Consider the following 16,173-nt stretch of genomic DNA (forward strand, 5'->3'; position numbering starts at 1 on the left):
TGTATCGGATCTGGCGGCTTGAGGGCGGGTCCGCCACGGACTCCTTTGTTGTGTGGGTCGCGATCTTCGCAGTAGTGAACGCGCCAGAGAGAAATGTGAACTAGGTGAACATCAGATTATGTGATGGTGTTTGATGCAGCCAATTAGAAAGATTATAGAGATGCACCGATTACAATTTTCTTGGCCGATTCCGATTTGTCATTGAGTTTGACCTGCTGATACAGATTTTAGCCGATTCCGATTTCATTTTTTCTAACCACTTTACAGCACACACAAATATTTATTTTCTATATATGGGTGATTCTCCAACTAGGAGCACTTTTGGCACTGTGAGTTTATGGAAAATTAACTCTCTTAAAACACACTTAAAACAATCTTCCTTTTAGTCCAAAATATTTTTAACCATGTATTTTATTATTTAACATATATGAGTTGAACAGTATACCTATTAGTTTTAAAAATAATGATTACAAATGATATGCAAATTATATGAACCTGCTCAAAACATTCATATAAATATAGATAAATAAAAATAAATATAGTGTACTGGAATGGTGATATATAAAGTTCTCAGTCCAAAAGCACAAATATGTCCAAAGCTACGCCTGTAATTTCTCAGAGGTGGAAATGACGGAGAGAAATGACATTTTAGCAGTTTTTCTGCAATATTAGCACACCCTCATGTCAGGCTTAGCTACTTTTGGACTTATTATGTTGTTTACTCGTAATAAACATAAATGGGTGTTTCTGCAACTACGGGCACTTTTAAGTCCCAGGAGTGAAATTTTAGATTTATGTTAAAATTTGTCATTTGATGTTTCATAAATATAAACGTAGTGTCAATACACACCTTGACATAAATAATTATGAATAAATAATATGATTTAATGTAAAATTATGAAGCATTTATAGGTCCAAACACCATTTTTGCTCATGTCCCACACCCGTGGTTTCAATGTTGAGATACTTAAAATTAGCTCATTCTTTTACAATATGACATTATAATTGTTTAATATACAGATTCATTTACAGAATCTTAAAATTCTTTGTATTATTTACTGATCATTTTTATGATTTTTTTAACTAAATGTGCCTGTCCCACACTTTTGAGTCCTTACCGCAACAATGAAAAAAAGCTTTTATTATGAAATTTTATCGAACACAAACAAGTCTAGTTTCTATGGAAACAGAAACTATCACTTGAGCACATTGCTGACAGACTGGACCACCACACTACCTCACTAACAAGATAACAAAAAAATAAGGTAAACATCATCTTTTCTGCTCTAGTATTTATTGTGCGTCCTTACCATTCAGCTTAATAATTGTGTATTTATAACTACATTTTAAAAATAAATGTATTTTACTGTTGAATTCATGTATATTAAGATGTTAAGATTCAAAACTAATGTGGTAGGCCTTGATAGCTGCCAATTAGCTAAAATATTAGCAAAAATGTCATTTCCGCAACATGTCTTTACCGCAGCAAATTTAGGTGTTGCGGTAAAGACCTTGTGTTGCGGTAGAGACAAATTCAAGGTGTACTGTATATTAAATGACAAATATTCAGTATATTATTAGTACTGAAGTATATATTTGTATATTTATTAGTATATATATATATATATATATATATATATATATAAACATGCCATTTTTTACATTAAAAATAAAATTTTGTCCTTACCGACTCAAGATGTCATTACCGCAGCACTGCTCTATTTTCATTTTTTTTCACATTTTGATTTGCAAAAAAATTATTTTTACACTTAAGTTGAGATGATTAACACATTGAAATTGCAACATCTGTCATAAAAAGTTAATTATGTTATCTTTTGTGTGTATGGAAACAATTGACATCTAAGGGAACTGTACATTTTTTACATGGCATAGAAAAAAACATGAAATTCCCTATTTTGTATATTATTTTTTTTATATCAGTATTTACAAAACTGCATCAAATTTGAAAAAGCTATTTAAATATGTAAAAAAAATTGATAGAAATTACTAAAGAAAAATTTATAAAATGAACGTTATTGTAACATTGCGGTAAGGACACTTTTTAAGAAGATGACCCGAAAAACATAAAAAATAAACATGTTCCAGATTAAAATCTTAACGACTACATTCTATTTTGTGTAAATCTTTATATGTATTACAGACTGTAATGGTTAAAATTGAAATTCATAGAGGTTGATCTTTTTAAAATTGGGATAGTCAAAAGTGCCCGTAGTTGCAGAAACACCCAAATACATTATTTTCATATTTGTTGTACATAATTCAACCGAACTACAGCCAAGGTGGAAATGACGCTGAATAAAAATACTCTGTATAAAAGCTTGAGTTACCTTGATTTATTTTCTTGTGCTGAAGAGCACATGTGCCTGAAGTTTCATCTTCAACTAATAAGTCCTTTTCACTATTATTTCCATGATTACCAAGTAAATAAAATATTTAAGGTAAAAAAACCAAACAAAAAAAACAGCATTGTTGAAGCAAGGACGCAAACTCAAAGGAACAAATGTTTACTTGAACGAACACTTGACAAAGAAGAATGCCGAAATAGCCTGGAAAGCAAGAGACCTCAAGAAACAACATAAAATCCAACACACATGGGTAACCAACTGTAAAATCTTTATCAAGTTGAATGGCTCAGCGGATGAAGCCAAGATTCTCCCCGTGAGACATTTGGAGGAACTGGACAAGTATCAGTGAATGCAAAGAGTCAACGCACATGCCGACGTGAATACATTAAGGTAACTTCTGACTTACAGTTGAACTATGATAACTATACAGTATGTCCAATCCAAAGGACAATAATACTGAACTATTGCAGAGAATCCATGTACTCCAACTGCTGGACCTGAATATGTTTAGATATACAGAATATAATAATCATGACACAGAGACAGACATTGACCCGGACAACAATTTTCTCTCCTCTGCTAATATTAATTGCAAGTATTATACAAATGCACAGTATAATACTAACTTGATTACAAAGGGTAAATTGTCTATTATCCATTTCAACAGTTGAAGTATGTACTCCAATTACAGTGAAATACGTGACTATTTAGAGTCATTTATTCATCCTTTTAGTGTCATAGCAATATCCGAAACTTGGTTTAATGATGACAAAGGAATCAACTTTGAAATAAATGACTATGACCTCAACTACATCAATAGACAAAACAAAACAGGTGGTGGCGTAGCACTGTACGTCCACAAAACAATACATTTTTCAATAGTATAATAGTTTGTCAATAGCACTTGATAATGTAATGGAATGTGTAACTATCGAACTAAAAAATGAAAAGCAAAAGAATATTATCATAAGCTGTGTCTATAGGTCACCTGGATCAAGCGTAGACTTATTCAATGAATGGATGGTGAAATTGTTTTCTGAAGTTATAAATAAGCCCTTATTTGTATGTGGGGATTTTAATATTGACCTTTTGAACTCAAACAATCACAAACCTACCTGTGAATTTGTTGATAGGATGTATAGTATGTCCTTATTTCCATCAATCACAAAGCCCAGTAGGATCACCTCTCACAGTGCAACTTTAATTGATAACATCTTTACTAACAACTTTTTAAACAATACTGTTAATGGTCTATTGATATGTGATATCACCGACCACTTACCAGTCTTTACTATATATGACTGTAATGTTTGTAAATGTAATATAACCTGCAATGTGAATTATAGACGAGTACGAACTGAGGAAGCTATTAATGGATTTAATGAAGAATTAAGGTCACAAGATTGGAACACTATTTTTGGAGAGATGCAGACTGATGTGGCTTACAATAATTTTATAGAAATATTTACTTCCTTGTACAACAAGCACTGTCCCATCAGAGTATTTAGTAAACTGAAAAAAAATCTAAAATGCCCTTGGATTTCCAAAGGCCTGCAGAATGCATGTAAGAAAAAAAATAACCTTTATAAATTGTTTGTCAAATCGAAAACCAAAGAAGCTGAGGATAGATACAAGCTGTACAAAAATAAATTGACAGCTATAATGAGAATGGCGAAAAAACTATATTATGAAAAACTATTACTTGCTAATAAATCTAACATAAAAAGAACCTGGGCAGTATTAAATAGTATCATTAAGCAAGGATCTAATATAACGGATTATTCTGAATATTTTGTTGACTCTAATGGAGAAAATAATGACATGAATAAATTAGTAAATGATTTCAATAATTTTTTTGTAAATGTTGGCCCTGATTTAGCAGCCAAGATTCCAAACCAAGAATTGGAGCTGAACTCTGAAAGAAACGACGTACTATTTTCCTCTCTCCTGTCAGTGAGTGTGAAATAATAAATATTGTAAAAAAAAAAAGTTATCTACAGACTGTCACTCAATCGATATGGTTCTAATAAAAAAGATAATTAAAAGTATCATAAAGCCTCTAACACATATCTGTAACCTGTCGCTTAAAAACGGCTGTGTGCCAAGAAAAATTAAAATTGCTAAGGTTATATCATTGTTCAAAAATGGGAATAGGAATTACTTCACTAATTACAGACCCATTTCACTCCTTCCCCAATTTTCAAAAATCCTTGAAAAGGTTTTTGACAAACGGTTAGAAAATTTCATACATAAGCATAAGCTAATTAATGAAGGACAATATGGGTTCAGACCCAATAGATCCACTTCAATGGCCATAATTGATGCCACAGAAGAAATATCGAAGGCTTTAACAAATAAAAAACATGCAATAGGAATTTTTATGGATCTCAAAAAAGCCAACCATCAACCATGATATACTACTTAATAAATTAGAACGATATGGAATACGGGGGGTGGCTGGGAAATGGGTGAAAAGTTATTTGAGCGACAGAGTACAGTATGTCCAAATGGGTGAGCTCTCTTCTGGATGTCTTGACATTGCTTGTGGTGTCCCCCAGGGGTCAGTATTGGGACCCAAATTATTTAATTTGTATATTAATGATATTTTTAATGTTTCTCAATTGGTTAAATGTGTATTGTATGCTGATGATACAAACATTTTCTATAGTAACGACAGTTTGGAGTGACTTATTAGCGTTGTAAACAAAGAACTAAGTAAATTAAAAAAATGGATGGAAAGTAATAAATTATCCTTAAACCTAGATAAATCTAAAGTGATGTTTTTTGGAAAGTATCAAGCTGACTCACAGAAACTGGTTGAGATAGACGGAGTACACATTGAAAATGTTCAGGAAATAATTTTTTTTAGGTGTAACGATAGACCATAAGTTAAGTTGGAATGCCCACATCAGACATATAACTACTAAAGTCTCCAAAAGCCTTGCTATAATTAGTAGAGTTAAACATATCCTTGATTATAATGCACTCCATACCTTGTATTGTTCTTTAATAGAGCCATATCTAACCTACTGTGTAGAGGTATGGGGCAATAATTATAAAAATGTAATACAGTCACTTTTTTTGCTACAGAAAAGGGCTGTACGAATTATACACAAGGCCACCTATTTTGAACATACAAATCCTCACTTTCTCAAATCAAAGTTATTAAAAATGCAGGATCTTGTAAAATTATATAATGCACAGTTCATGTTCAAAGCGTATAACTATTTATTACCTGTGAACATTCAAAATATGTTTTCTCATAAAGAGCAGTCGTACAGTTTGAGAGGATTTGGGAACTTTGTGGTCCCAATGGCGGGTTCCACTAGGAGGAGTTTTTCTATGTCTGTATGTGGGGTTACTTTGTGGAATAATCTGGGGCTTGAATTAAAGCAATGTCAAAGCATTCACCATTTCAAACGTCTTTACAAACAAAAGGTCTGGTCCCATTACAATGATAATGAGGTTTGATTGTATTCATGTTGTGTGGAGTGTTGGATTAGTTGTTATTTACCCTTGTGGTATTCCATCTACCATTGTTGGTATTTGATAATCATTGTTACCTGAGGTAATATCTGTATATTATGAATATGTATAGTATGTATGTGTGGTTTTGCACATGTGCAACTATAATACTGTTTCTTAATGAGGTATTATTATTACTATTATTATTTTTATTTATTTTTTCTCTTTGAGATAATTGAAGCAGCTATTTTGTTTGTATAAATTCTTTGACAGACTGGGGTGGGGTTCAATAGTTTTACTTCTCCCCACTCCATTTCAAGCATAAGTGTATAAGTAATTATTATTATTATTGTGTATCTTTTCTGTTGTCACACTATTTGCTTGAAATAAATAAATAAATAAAATAAAATAAATAAAAATAATCTATTAAAGTGGATTTTGTTGAGGGAGGTGGAAATGACGGAAAACCTGGGGACAGACTTATTTCATTCCAAAAAATTGTTTAAAATTGTGATATACATATGGAATTTCGATGGTATGATATTATTTTATTTGTCCTTAAAGCTGCCGTCGGCAATATTTTTTTGATCATATTCAGTGTAATCGACACTATAATCCGACAGAACAACATAAATAAGGTGGTTTTAGAAAAAAACCCGAGCTTCTAACTCCACCTGGAGCGTGTTATTTGTTTTGCAAAAATCCAGCGCTCCCGCTTCATCAGGTCCAATCAGCGCAGGGGGGTGTGAGATCTGACTGTCAATCACAGGTCGTGCACACGCCACAGATCCCCCCTCACTCGCGCACGTTAATATCACATGCACACGCCACGCCTGAAGTTCGCCTGGAGATTGCATGAAGCGTGATGGCGGAGAGAAAATCTACTAACAAGCTTCCAATTCCTCAGTTATTGCAATCTATGGATAGATTAGCCAGGGCAGCCTACCTCCGAGTCCATGGTGTTGATAGATGCTGAAGAGACGGACGCGTTCACAGAAAATCAGGTACACACGCACAGTGACGCACTGACGAGCACGACCTCGATGGGAGGGTGCTCACTGGTAGTGGGGAGGGGCATGAGAGTTGTAAACATTCAAAATTTTGGCTAATCGACCCAATCTGCCAGACTTGCCGACGGCAGCTTTAAGACAAACATGTTAAAAAATATTTTTAAATCGATCCTTTAATATATTATTTTTATATATATATATTTTTTTAGCAAAATCTGCTAATAAACAGCCTTGCAAAAACATTTTAAAAAGAAAACAGGGGCAAGATTTGGTAGTTACTAGGATGTTGGAGCATGAACTTCATAATGACAATTTATTTGTGCATTTGTTTGTTTATTTATAAAAAAAATATAAAAAAAGGCCAAGGACACAAAAGTGCCTGTAGTTGGAGAATCACCCATATATTTTTTTTTATATAAAACACCACTTTTACCCAAACTGATTTAAAAAACAAGTTTAAATGGGTAAATTTTCTATAAATATTTTTGAGTCTTCATTTTCTTTTCTGACATATCCTACTCCAGTTCTTGTTAAAACACTCTATACATGCAAATTATGTGCATTTTAGGTACTTTTTGTGTGAAATCATATTTATTTTGTCCAACAAAAGTGTGCTTTCACTTTAATTGAGCGTGAGCAGCGCAGCAAAAATAGACTCAGCGCCGAAACCCTCAGCTGTCACTACCGCTCCTGCTCGCGGTGTGAATGCACTCATTGAACATGCACGCCGAAAAAAATTCGCGCTGCTCGCGCTTGCGGTCTGAAACGTATGGAACGCTAAAAGGCTCACAATGCGCCACTTTCCTACCTCGTTTTGTTAAAAAAACGGTGTAAAAAGCGCCGTTTGAACGGCCAGGACGCGATATTTTTTTTCCCAGGATGGTAGGGGAAGACTCATGAATATTCATTAGGGAAGTCATCCCTGATTGGTCTGATGACCTACCCCTAACCCCACCCCTAAACCTACCCGTCACTGGGGGTCTTATGACCTCCCTAATCCCGCCCCTAAACCTACCCGTCACTGGGGTTAAGACCAATCAGGGATGACTTCCCTAATGAATATTCATGAGTCTTCCCCTACCATCCTGGGGAAAAAAATATCGCGGCCAAAAAGCGAAACGCCGTAAAAAGTGCCGTGGAATTGCAATAGGGTCTGGCTGCAGACTTACGGGGCGAGTGGAGCTCCACTCAATAGCGGAAATACGTCACCTCCACTGCGCCGGAGCGGATATATACGTCACCTCCACTGCGCCCGAGCGCATATATACGTCACCTCCACTGCGCCCGAGCGGATATATAAACGATTATAAATGTATAAATGACCTAATCTTCACGCAAAATATCGAAGCGGTATACTAAGCTTTTACGTTTTATGACTTATATATACATTATATATATATATATATATATATATATATATATATATATATATATATATATATATATATATATATTCTATTTAAAGCAAAATAACATGTACAAATCAACCAATGTAAAATAATGAAGAATAATTTCCACAAATTAAGTTTTAATTGTTTTTATGTAAAAAAAAAAAACCCCAAAAATCTTAAATTATTTTGACAACACAATAACTGCAAGGGACCATACTGTACATTTTTTGTTTATATTATGAAATAATTAATCAGAATTTTTTATTTACAGCAAAATAATAAATAAGCTTTTACGTTTTATGACTTATATATATTATATATTTATAATATTATAAGAATATAATATTATATATTTAATATTATAGTAAAAATAATTTCAGAATTTTCTATTTAAAGCAAAATAACATACAAATCAACCACAGTAAAATGAAGAATAATTTCCAGTTAATTCAATTGATTTTAAATTAATTGATATATTAGGGCTGTCAAAGTTAACGCGTTAATAACGCGTTAACGCAAAATCATATTAACTGCACTAATTTTTTTAACGCGCGATTAACGCAGCGCGTATTTTCTGTTTGACCCGTGGCCCAACCTCTAGTTGGAGAAATGGAGATACACAGTGTTGCCAACTTAGCGACATTGCAGACCCCTTTAGCGATTTTTTCCCTTCAACAAAGCGCCCAAACCTTATTTAGTTTCTGAGAATCTACCGGTACCGCCGGTACTGCTCTCTCAGCACGCGCGCGCACCTCTCGCTCTCTCTCTCTCGCTCGCTCACTCACTCTCTCTCTCTCTCTCTCTCTCAGCGTCTCGCGCGGAGAAGCAGCGCTTTAATTCAGTTAAGCACAGATATTATGTTGCTTCACTAATTTTACAAGTATAGCCGAAATCAGAGCACAGATATTATCTTTATCTTATGTGAATTTGATTTCACCAGACGACGGCTCGATGATCAGAATTGTTGTGCAGATTAACTTAACATCTTGGAAGGGAGAGCTGGTTATGTCTTAATGGGTCGCGTTTCAGTCACCATTTCAAATTCATTCCGTTGTTTGACAACAGAAACAGTAAAATATACCAATGAAAACAGTTTTATTGAGAATTTAGCTTCATCAAAATGGGCACAGAGAGAGACAAACTACAATGTAATAATAAATAATAAATGTACATTTAGCATTTTCAGAAGAGCTGCCCGGTCATGCAAAAATCTAAACATGTTTGTGTTAGTAAATTGCTCAGTGCAAAGAAAGAGAAGTAATGGTAACCTGGCATTTTTTTGTTCTTTCTACATGTGTCTAATAGACATGAACAAGTTCTTTGAAAAACATCTATGACCTTTGAAACATGTCTCGTCCTTATGCTCTATATTGACTATGGTTTCAATAATAAACATACATTTGCATAAAGCATCTATATTTATCCATTCCCATGTTGATTAGAGTATTACAAACTTGAAAAGTATTAATTCAAGGTACATTTAGAATAAAAAAAAAAAAAAGTGTGATTAAATGCGATTAATCGCGAGTTAACTCATGACAATCATGCGATTAATCGCGATTAAAAATTTTAATCGATTGACAGCCCTAATATATATATATATAATTTTTTTTTTTTTTTTTTTTTTTTTATTGACAACACACTTGAACTCACACTTGAATTGACAAATTGTTACATCAGACACATTGCGCGCACACACACACACTTCACTCTTCAAGACCTCCATCGTCCAAAAAACAATCCCAGCTACAGTAGCCAGGGTTGTCATCTGAGGAGTAAAACCCCACAAGCACTCCCCGTTGTCCATTTCCCTGGTAGCCAGACCCACAGTCTTTGTAAAGCTGGCTGCATTGTAGACGGCTGCATCTAGAGATGGTGTACGGCTTTCTGTAGCTTTGCCGGTGTCTCTTTGAAAGTCTTTCCCAATTCACTACACCTGTCCAATATCAAAATGACAATGACAGTCACACAATTCAGACAATAAATGAACAAATCTTTAACTGTAAAAAGTTTCAAGTTAGGGAAATGGAGTGAGATTAACCTAGCCTAATTGTTTAGACAAGAAACAAGATGGGGCAACCACACTTATTGAACTCACTATCAAGCCATCTGAAGTGTGCCTCCTGCTGAAAATGCTCCTGGCTGACAATTTTGTTAAATGTCTGGCATGCCAGAGCCAGCCTCAGGATTGCAGAGCAGCCGTCTTCTAGAACTACGAAGACAAGGATCCTCTGGAGAATGTCATCGGGCAACTGTAGATTTGAAACATTATTTAATATGGAGTCATTGCAAGCCATTTCATCAACATTAAAGTGAATATGAACACATGCCTGCAAAATGTCAGTGGCCACTGCACCATACTGTGAAACCCTTTTGATCTTTGCTGGGAGTGTAGGTACCTTCAGAAAGCAAAACAGAAAAACAGATCATTTAAGAAACAGCTGCACATTTATACATGCTACTTTCACTACTTTTTACTGAAATATTACCAAAGTGCTGTGTCTCCTTTTCCTAGGGACACGAAAGACAGGCAGCAGACTCCCATCCCCCATCTTCTTGCAGGGTTCTCAAGTCTCACGCATTGGCCGTGAGACACACGCAATTCAACCAGTTCACACGCTCACACGCCACACCGTGTATTTCTCACGCTGAAAAGGCAATGCCAACCAAGTTGTCCTGCAAGCTTTATATATAACGTTGTAGGCGCAGGCACACAAAGTGAAGTTTCCTGCCGCCAGCACGTATCTCGGCCAGATTGCGTTAGATGCGCGAACACACGGAAGTTGACGGAACATTCTCGGCCACCGTACGTTCGTTACTAGGTAACCAACAACATCGCGCGAACACACGTCGTGATGGAGAAGGTAAGTTGGAAGAAAGCTCGTCTAACATTTTTAGGCTAGAACATGTATAGCCCATCGTATACATTATTATTAATGCAGTCAAAAACTCTACAACTACTTTGCAACCAGGCCAGAAGCTTTGGCTCAGTTCGGCTAGCTTACGTTATCTGAAACTAAGGGAAATGTTAGTGCGTATGGGAATGAATGAAGATGTATTTCTTAATTTTATTTTAAATGATATATTATACTGTATTAATAGTCTTTCTAGTTACATTAAGGCTACATGTATTAAAGCAGAGTGCTCTGGGTAATATTTTATATCCTGTCAAAACATACATTAATCATTGCCATTGCATTTGTATTTTTCAAAGATGTCAGGGAAAAAGCAAAAATTTATTTTACCATTTGAGATAAAAATTAGCATTGTACCAGAGTTTTTATAAGTTCAAGAAAATGATAATATTATTCATGACTCAAAAATGTATATATATATATAAAAAAACTACAACAAACATAAAAAAAAAAAAGTATGTTTAAACTAGTGCTGTCAAATTGATTAATCGCATCTAACATAAAAGTTTGTTTATATAATATGTTTTAATATATTTGTTTTTCCAAACTGTTTGGAGCAATTTGTTATATTTTTGTAATTTTTGTATATTTGTAATTTTGAAATATAGCCTAACATTAAAGAGTATATTTGATGTGATGAATTGCTCTGTCATTTATCAGATTTACCAATTGTTATAATTTCAATTTGTGCTGGTTAATTATGAACAATGGGTAAAATTGGGGGGCGGGGCTCCATTAGGGCTCCTCCCCTAACCGCATGTGATCTCACTCCAAGCTTTTGATAAAACTTGAGAACCCTGTTCTTGCCTTCCTAGATTGTGGAGTGAGTCTGAAAGTGAGTGAGAAAACGTGAATGAAAACAGTAAAAAAACTGAAGAAAAAAATCAATCCGTCCCCACAGTTTATAAACTGTACTCACAAATTCTTAAAACTGTTCCCTCAGTTTAACAAATCGTGCCCACGGATTAATAAACCGTACAAAGTTAGTTAATTGTTTTAACTGAAAATGCATAACGTTAGATTCCTCAAATTCTCTTCACATTTACACTTCTCAATACCCGTGAATCAACAATCAGCACTAAATAAACAGAATTAAACAATAAATACGAACATACGTACAACACACCAACACTAAAATGTTATCTAACATTATAACTTATGTGGTCTCGCGCCATTACTGCTCTAAATGGAGATTTGCGTTCGTGCATCTCTTAACTAAAGAACTTTAAAACATTTAAATTAACAAGCAATCGATATAATACTCACACCTGCACACTCTACAAACATTATACAACATTATATTTTAAAAAAATCATTAGAATTAATACCTGAATAGAAGGGGAGAAAATCGCTGATGTTTCCCCACAGCGAAGTCATGAGCGAAGTATGTGGAATGTAAAAACCCCGCAAATTTTCCAAGTGGAGGTGACGTATTTCCTGTCTGAGAGTGGAGCTCCACTCTCCCACAGTCTGCAGCCAGACCCTTCTCTGGAATTGTGTTAATAACAGCGTATTTTTCGTCGGTCCGGAGGCGGCGAAAACAACGACGCTCTATATGCTCATGTAACGCCGCTTTTTACGGGGCACAGTGTCCCCAAGGACGCGCATCATAAAGCCAATCTTTTCCAAAGCCAATAAATTTGAACTGGTATCACCCAATCAGTAAAGAACAAGAACAGACCACATTAATCCAACCCAGCACAAGGATGAGCTTCCATGCCTCAGCTCACTGAATGTATACTGAATGTTGCTGAATGTACTGAAACTGAGAGAGATGGTTTAGCTCACTGCTAACGTTACCGTCTTGTAAGGCAAGTTTTTAGGCATATTTTATTTATCATTATAATAGGCCCACTTTATTCTTTTATTTCTCTATGTTCTTTTACCGCACATTCTCAGTGTTTTTTCATCTGATTATTTGTAAAGCACTTTGAATTGCCACTTTATGCATTGTGCTTTATAAATAACCTTGCCTTGCCGCCACTCCCCTTACACATTTGTTTGTTAGACAATGTCATTGCTTCGGAAACAATGACTGTAGACAGATAAATTGTAGCTTATACAGTCGTATTGTTTCCCCCAACATATATTAACATAATAGAACTAATCCAGTTGAAGACTTGCCTTACAAGGCGGCAACGTTAGCAGTGAGCTAAACCATCTCTCTCAGTTTCAGCAACATTCAGTATACATTCAGTGAGCTGAGGCATGGAAGCTCATCCTTGTGCTGGGTTGGATTAATGTGGTCTGTTCTTGTTCTTTACTGATTGGGTGATACCAGTTCAAATTTATTGGCTTTGGAAAAGACAGGGTGGAGATCATTATCATTTAACACTACGTGTCTTGTGACGCGTTATGATACGCGTCATTGGGGACACTGTGCCTCGTAAAAAGCGGCGTTACATGAGCACATAGAGCGTCATTTTTTTCGCCGCCTCCAGACCGACGAAAAATACGCTGTTGTTTACACAATTCCACGGCACTTTTTACGGCGTTTCGCTTTTAGGCGGCGTAAAAAGTGGCGTCCTGGCCGTTCAAACGGCGCTTTTTACGCCGTTTTTTTTAACAAAACGAGGTAGTAAAGTGCCGCATTGTGAGCCTTTTAGCGTTCCATAGAAACGGCCGTAATTCACAAGGTTTCCTACATGTGCGTTGCGTTCCGTGTGCACGCGTGATGCTGATGATGCAACGCCCGAGTGCATTTGACCGGCATAAAACCGGTCACCAGCCGATCAATCAGTTCATCTTTAAAATATTAGCATTAAAAGTATAATGTTCAGATAGGCTATGCAACAAATTATTATAATGCTATTTCATAACAATACTCATATTAACAAATATTTTTACGTTTTTTAACAGTTTTTTTTTCCAACTTGCTGCGGCCCCCCTGGCGCCCCCTAGCGGCCCCCACTTTGAAAACCCCGGGCCTACGGGATTTGAACGAACGCCATCTTACCTGTGAGCATGTGGGGGAGACGATTTTTGAACAATCATCGAATATTATTTTGCTTGATATGCCAATCCTTAATATTTGGTGTTTAAAATGCCTATTTGAGGTCTCTGTGAAAGTTTTAATGTCACTTTTAGTGCCGCTTTCAGAGCGCTCACGTCCGTAACGGAGAACTGTCACGTCTGTAACATTGTTTATTCCTCATAAATGCGAACACTAAAAATAAAATGAAATGAATATTTTATGTTCTGTGGAGAGCCAACCCTTCTTCATCCGGTGGGTAGCCTAGTATTACTTTTGGTTTGCGCAGTGTAATTCACAGAATTACTAAAAAATATTTTGCCACCTTAAAGTTAAAGATGTTTTGTGTCCCGCATGTGTATTTCCCTCATATTAAATATAAAACGTAGGGGTGTAACGATTCGTTTTAACAACGATTCGATTCGATTCACGATTCATGGTTGTCGATACGATTCAAGGACGATATTGGTTCATTTAGAACGATACGATCCGAAACGATTCAGTGGCTTGAAATCGATTCAGTGACTTTTTAGCCAAAAATTATTGTAAGTGAATCAGGTATCAATTAACTATGGATATAAACAAACAAGTAAAACACAAATTAATGTCAAATGCATTCACATTTTATTTTAATAGGTAGGACTGAACGATTATGTCAAAAATGATAATTGTTGATTATTCCCTTGAAATTGTAATTGTGATTATTAATTACGATTATCACAACATTGAATGATGTTTTGAATAGTTTGGCTATGGGACCCACATTTCCCCATGGTCATCAAGCCGCGACCCACCTTTTTAGAAATTATATAAGCCTATTATAATACATTTGTTTACACAAAAATTGTTGACACACAAGTTCTGTCCCCCTTTACTTAACATAAAAAAATTAAGAATATGATAAATACTGATAGACAGTAGGCACTGCGAGGTTAAGCTATTTAATAGCAGTCCCAAACTAGTTTTTGTTAATACAATCTTGGTATGAGCCACCACAGTCATATAAAAATATACAAAATAACCAGTAAGTGGCATTTTGTTATGGAAACAAACAACAATTAGGCTACCATGGTGATACACAATACTTGGAAGCACTGGTAAAGAAACATGGAAACTGCTCCTGATAAATAGCAACACACTATTTAATAACGTAATATATTGGTATTTTACTTTTATTTCTTAACTTACTAATTTTCGACGTTGCATTCTCGTATGACTTTAGTGAAGTGATACAGCGCGCTCCGCCGCATTTGCGCGTGCAGTTGAAGAGTGCGCGCTCCTGCAGTATATCGGCTGAGAGGACTAGGAAAGTCAGTTTTTCTGAGGTGAGAGACTTTGCGCTGCTTGACTGTTGTCGCGCTGCTGCTGGCGCGTCACGCATGGCGACGACGTCACAGATAGGCAGACTGAATCAAGTCACGTTTAACGCCTTTATCATTAAATGTGCAAAGAAAAAACATCCATATAAAGTCTAACGTGCTAAAATCCAATGCGCTATTTCCTAGTATCGATACAATCGATTCATTACCTTTTAAAACGATATTAGATCGATATATGTCGTCCGGAAGGCCAACTTGCCGAGCACAGATCGATCCAGTTGGATCGTAGGAATATAAATCGATACATCGATGTAGTTGATGAATCGTTACACCCCTAATAAAACGCATGTAGAATTATATTTTCCTAATGTCTGGACTCCTTTATTAAGGGAGTATGGGACGTTTTAATATATTGGTATTAAATTTATTTTCTGAGAATTTATATTTCAAGTTTTGACTGCAAATGTCACGTCCATAATGCTGGAATTGCCCAATAGTAATTTAAAGATGTGGTAGCATTAGATCTGGACAGGAAGGATAACTCTGGGAGTTGAAAGGGGTGTGTGGCGATTCTGCCTTCTCACACCGCGTTCGTTTTCATATCGCATATCGTTTTAGCCCTAATAATCATAGATGACCCAACGGGTTTTTATTTAAAAGAAAGAACGTAGCCTACATTTGTATGTAGGCCTATAGGCAATTTATATTCACAATACTTACTAAAATATAATTAATA

The 16,173-nt window shown here is 35.5% G+C and overlaps 1 protein-coding gene and 1 long non-coding RNA gene across 2 annotated transcripts in view; both read right to left on the minus strand.

Annotated features, from left to right (window-relative positions):
• Nucleotides 1–16,173, minus strand: part of LOC309508523 — a 194,364-nt gene that overhangs the window by 67,947 nt on the left and 110,244 nt on the right. The gene's annotated exons all lie outside the window — the stretch shown is intronic.
• On the minus strand, nucleotides 9,851–10,785 carry LOC309507190 (uncharacterized protein). Its single transcript, XM_082181287.1, has 4 exons — nucleotides 10,722–10,785; nucleotides 10,563–10,631; nucleotides 10,331–10,484; nucleotides 9,851–10,168 (listed from the first exon to the last, which is right to left on the minus strand). Exons 1-4 carry the CDS (start codon nucleotides 10,782–10,784, stop codon nucleotides 9,939–9,941), a joined length of 516 nt encoding a protein of 171 aa, XP_082037413.1. The 5' UTR covers nucleotide 10,785; the 3' UTR covers nucleotides 9,851–9,938.

The sequence above is a fragment of the Leuciscus leuciscus genome (genome assembly GCF_965113295.1).
Source record: "Leuciscus leuciscus genome assembly, chromosome: 10".
NCBI classification, from domain to species: Eukaryota; Metazoa; Chordata; class Actinopteri; order Cypriniformes; family Leuciscidae; genus Leuciscus; species Leuciscus leuciscus.

Bases quoted from the DNA above. Each gene is read 5' to 3' on its own strand.
- LOC309507190 (XM_082181287.1), bottom strand. From the start codon at position 10,784: ATGGGGGATGGGAGTCTGCTGCCTGTCTTTCGTGTCCCTAGGAAAAGG. The intron at 10,632-10,721 runs GTAATATTTCAG...TGCTTTCTGAAG, and splicing joins AAAGGAGACACAGCACTTTG to GTACCTACACTCCCAGCAAA. The intron at 10,169-10,330 runs GTGAGTTCAATA...GATATTGGACAG, and splicing joins ACACTTCAGATGGCTTGATA to GTGTAGTGAATTGGGAAAGA.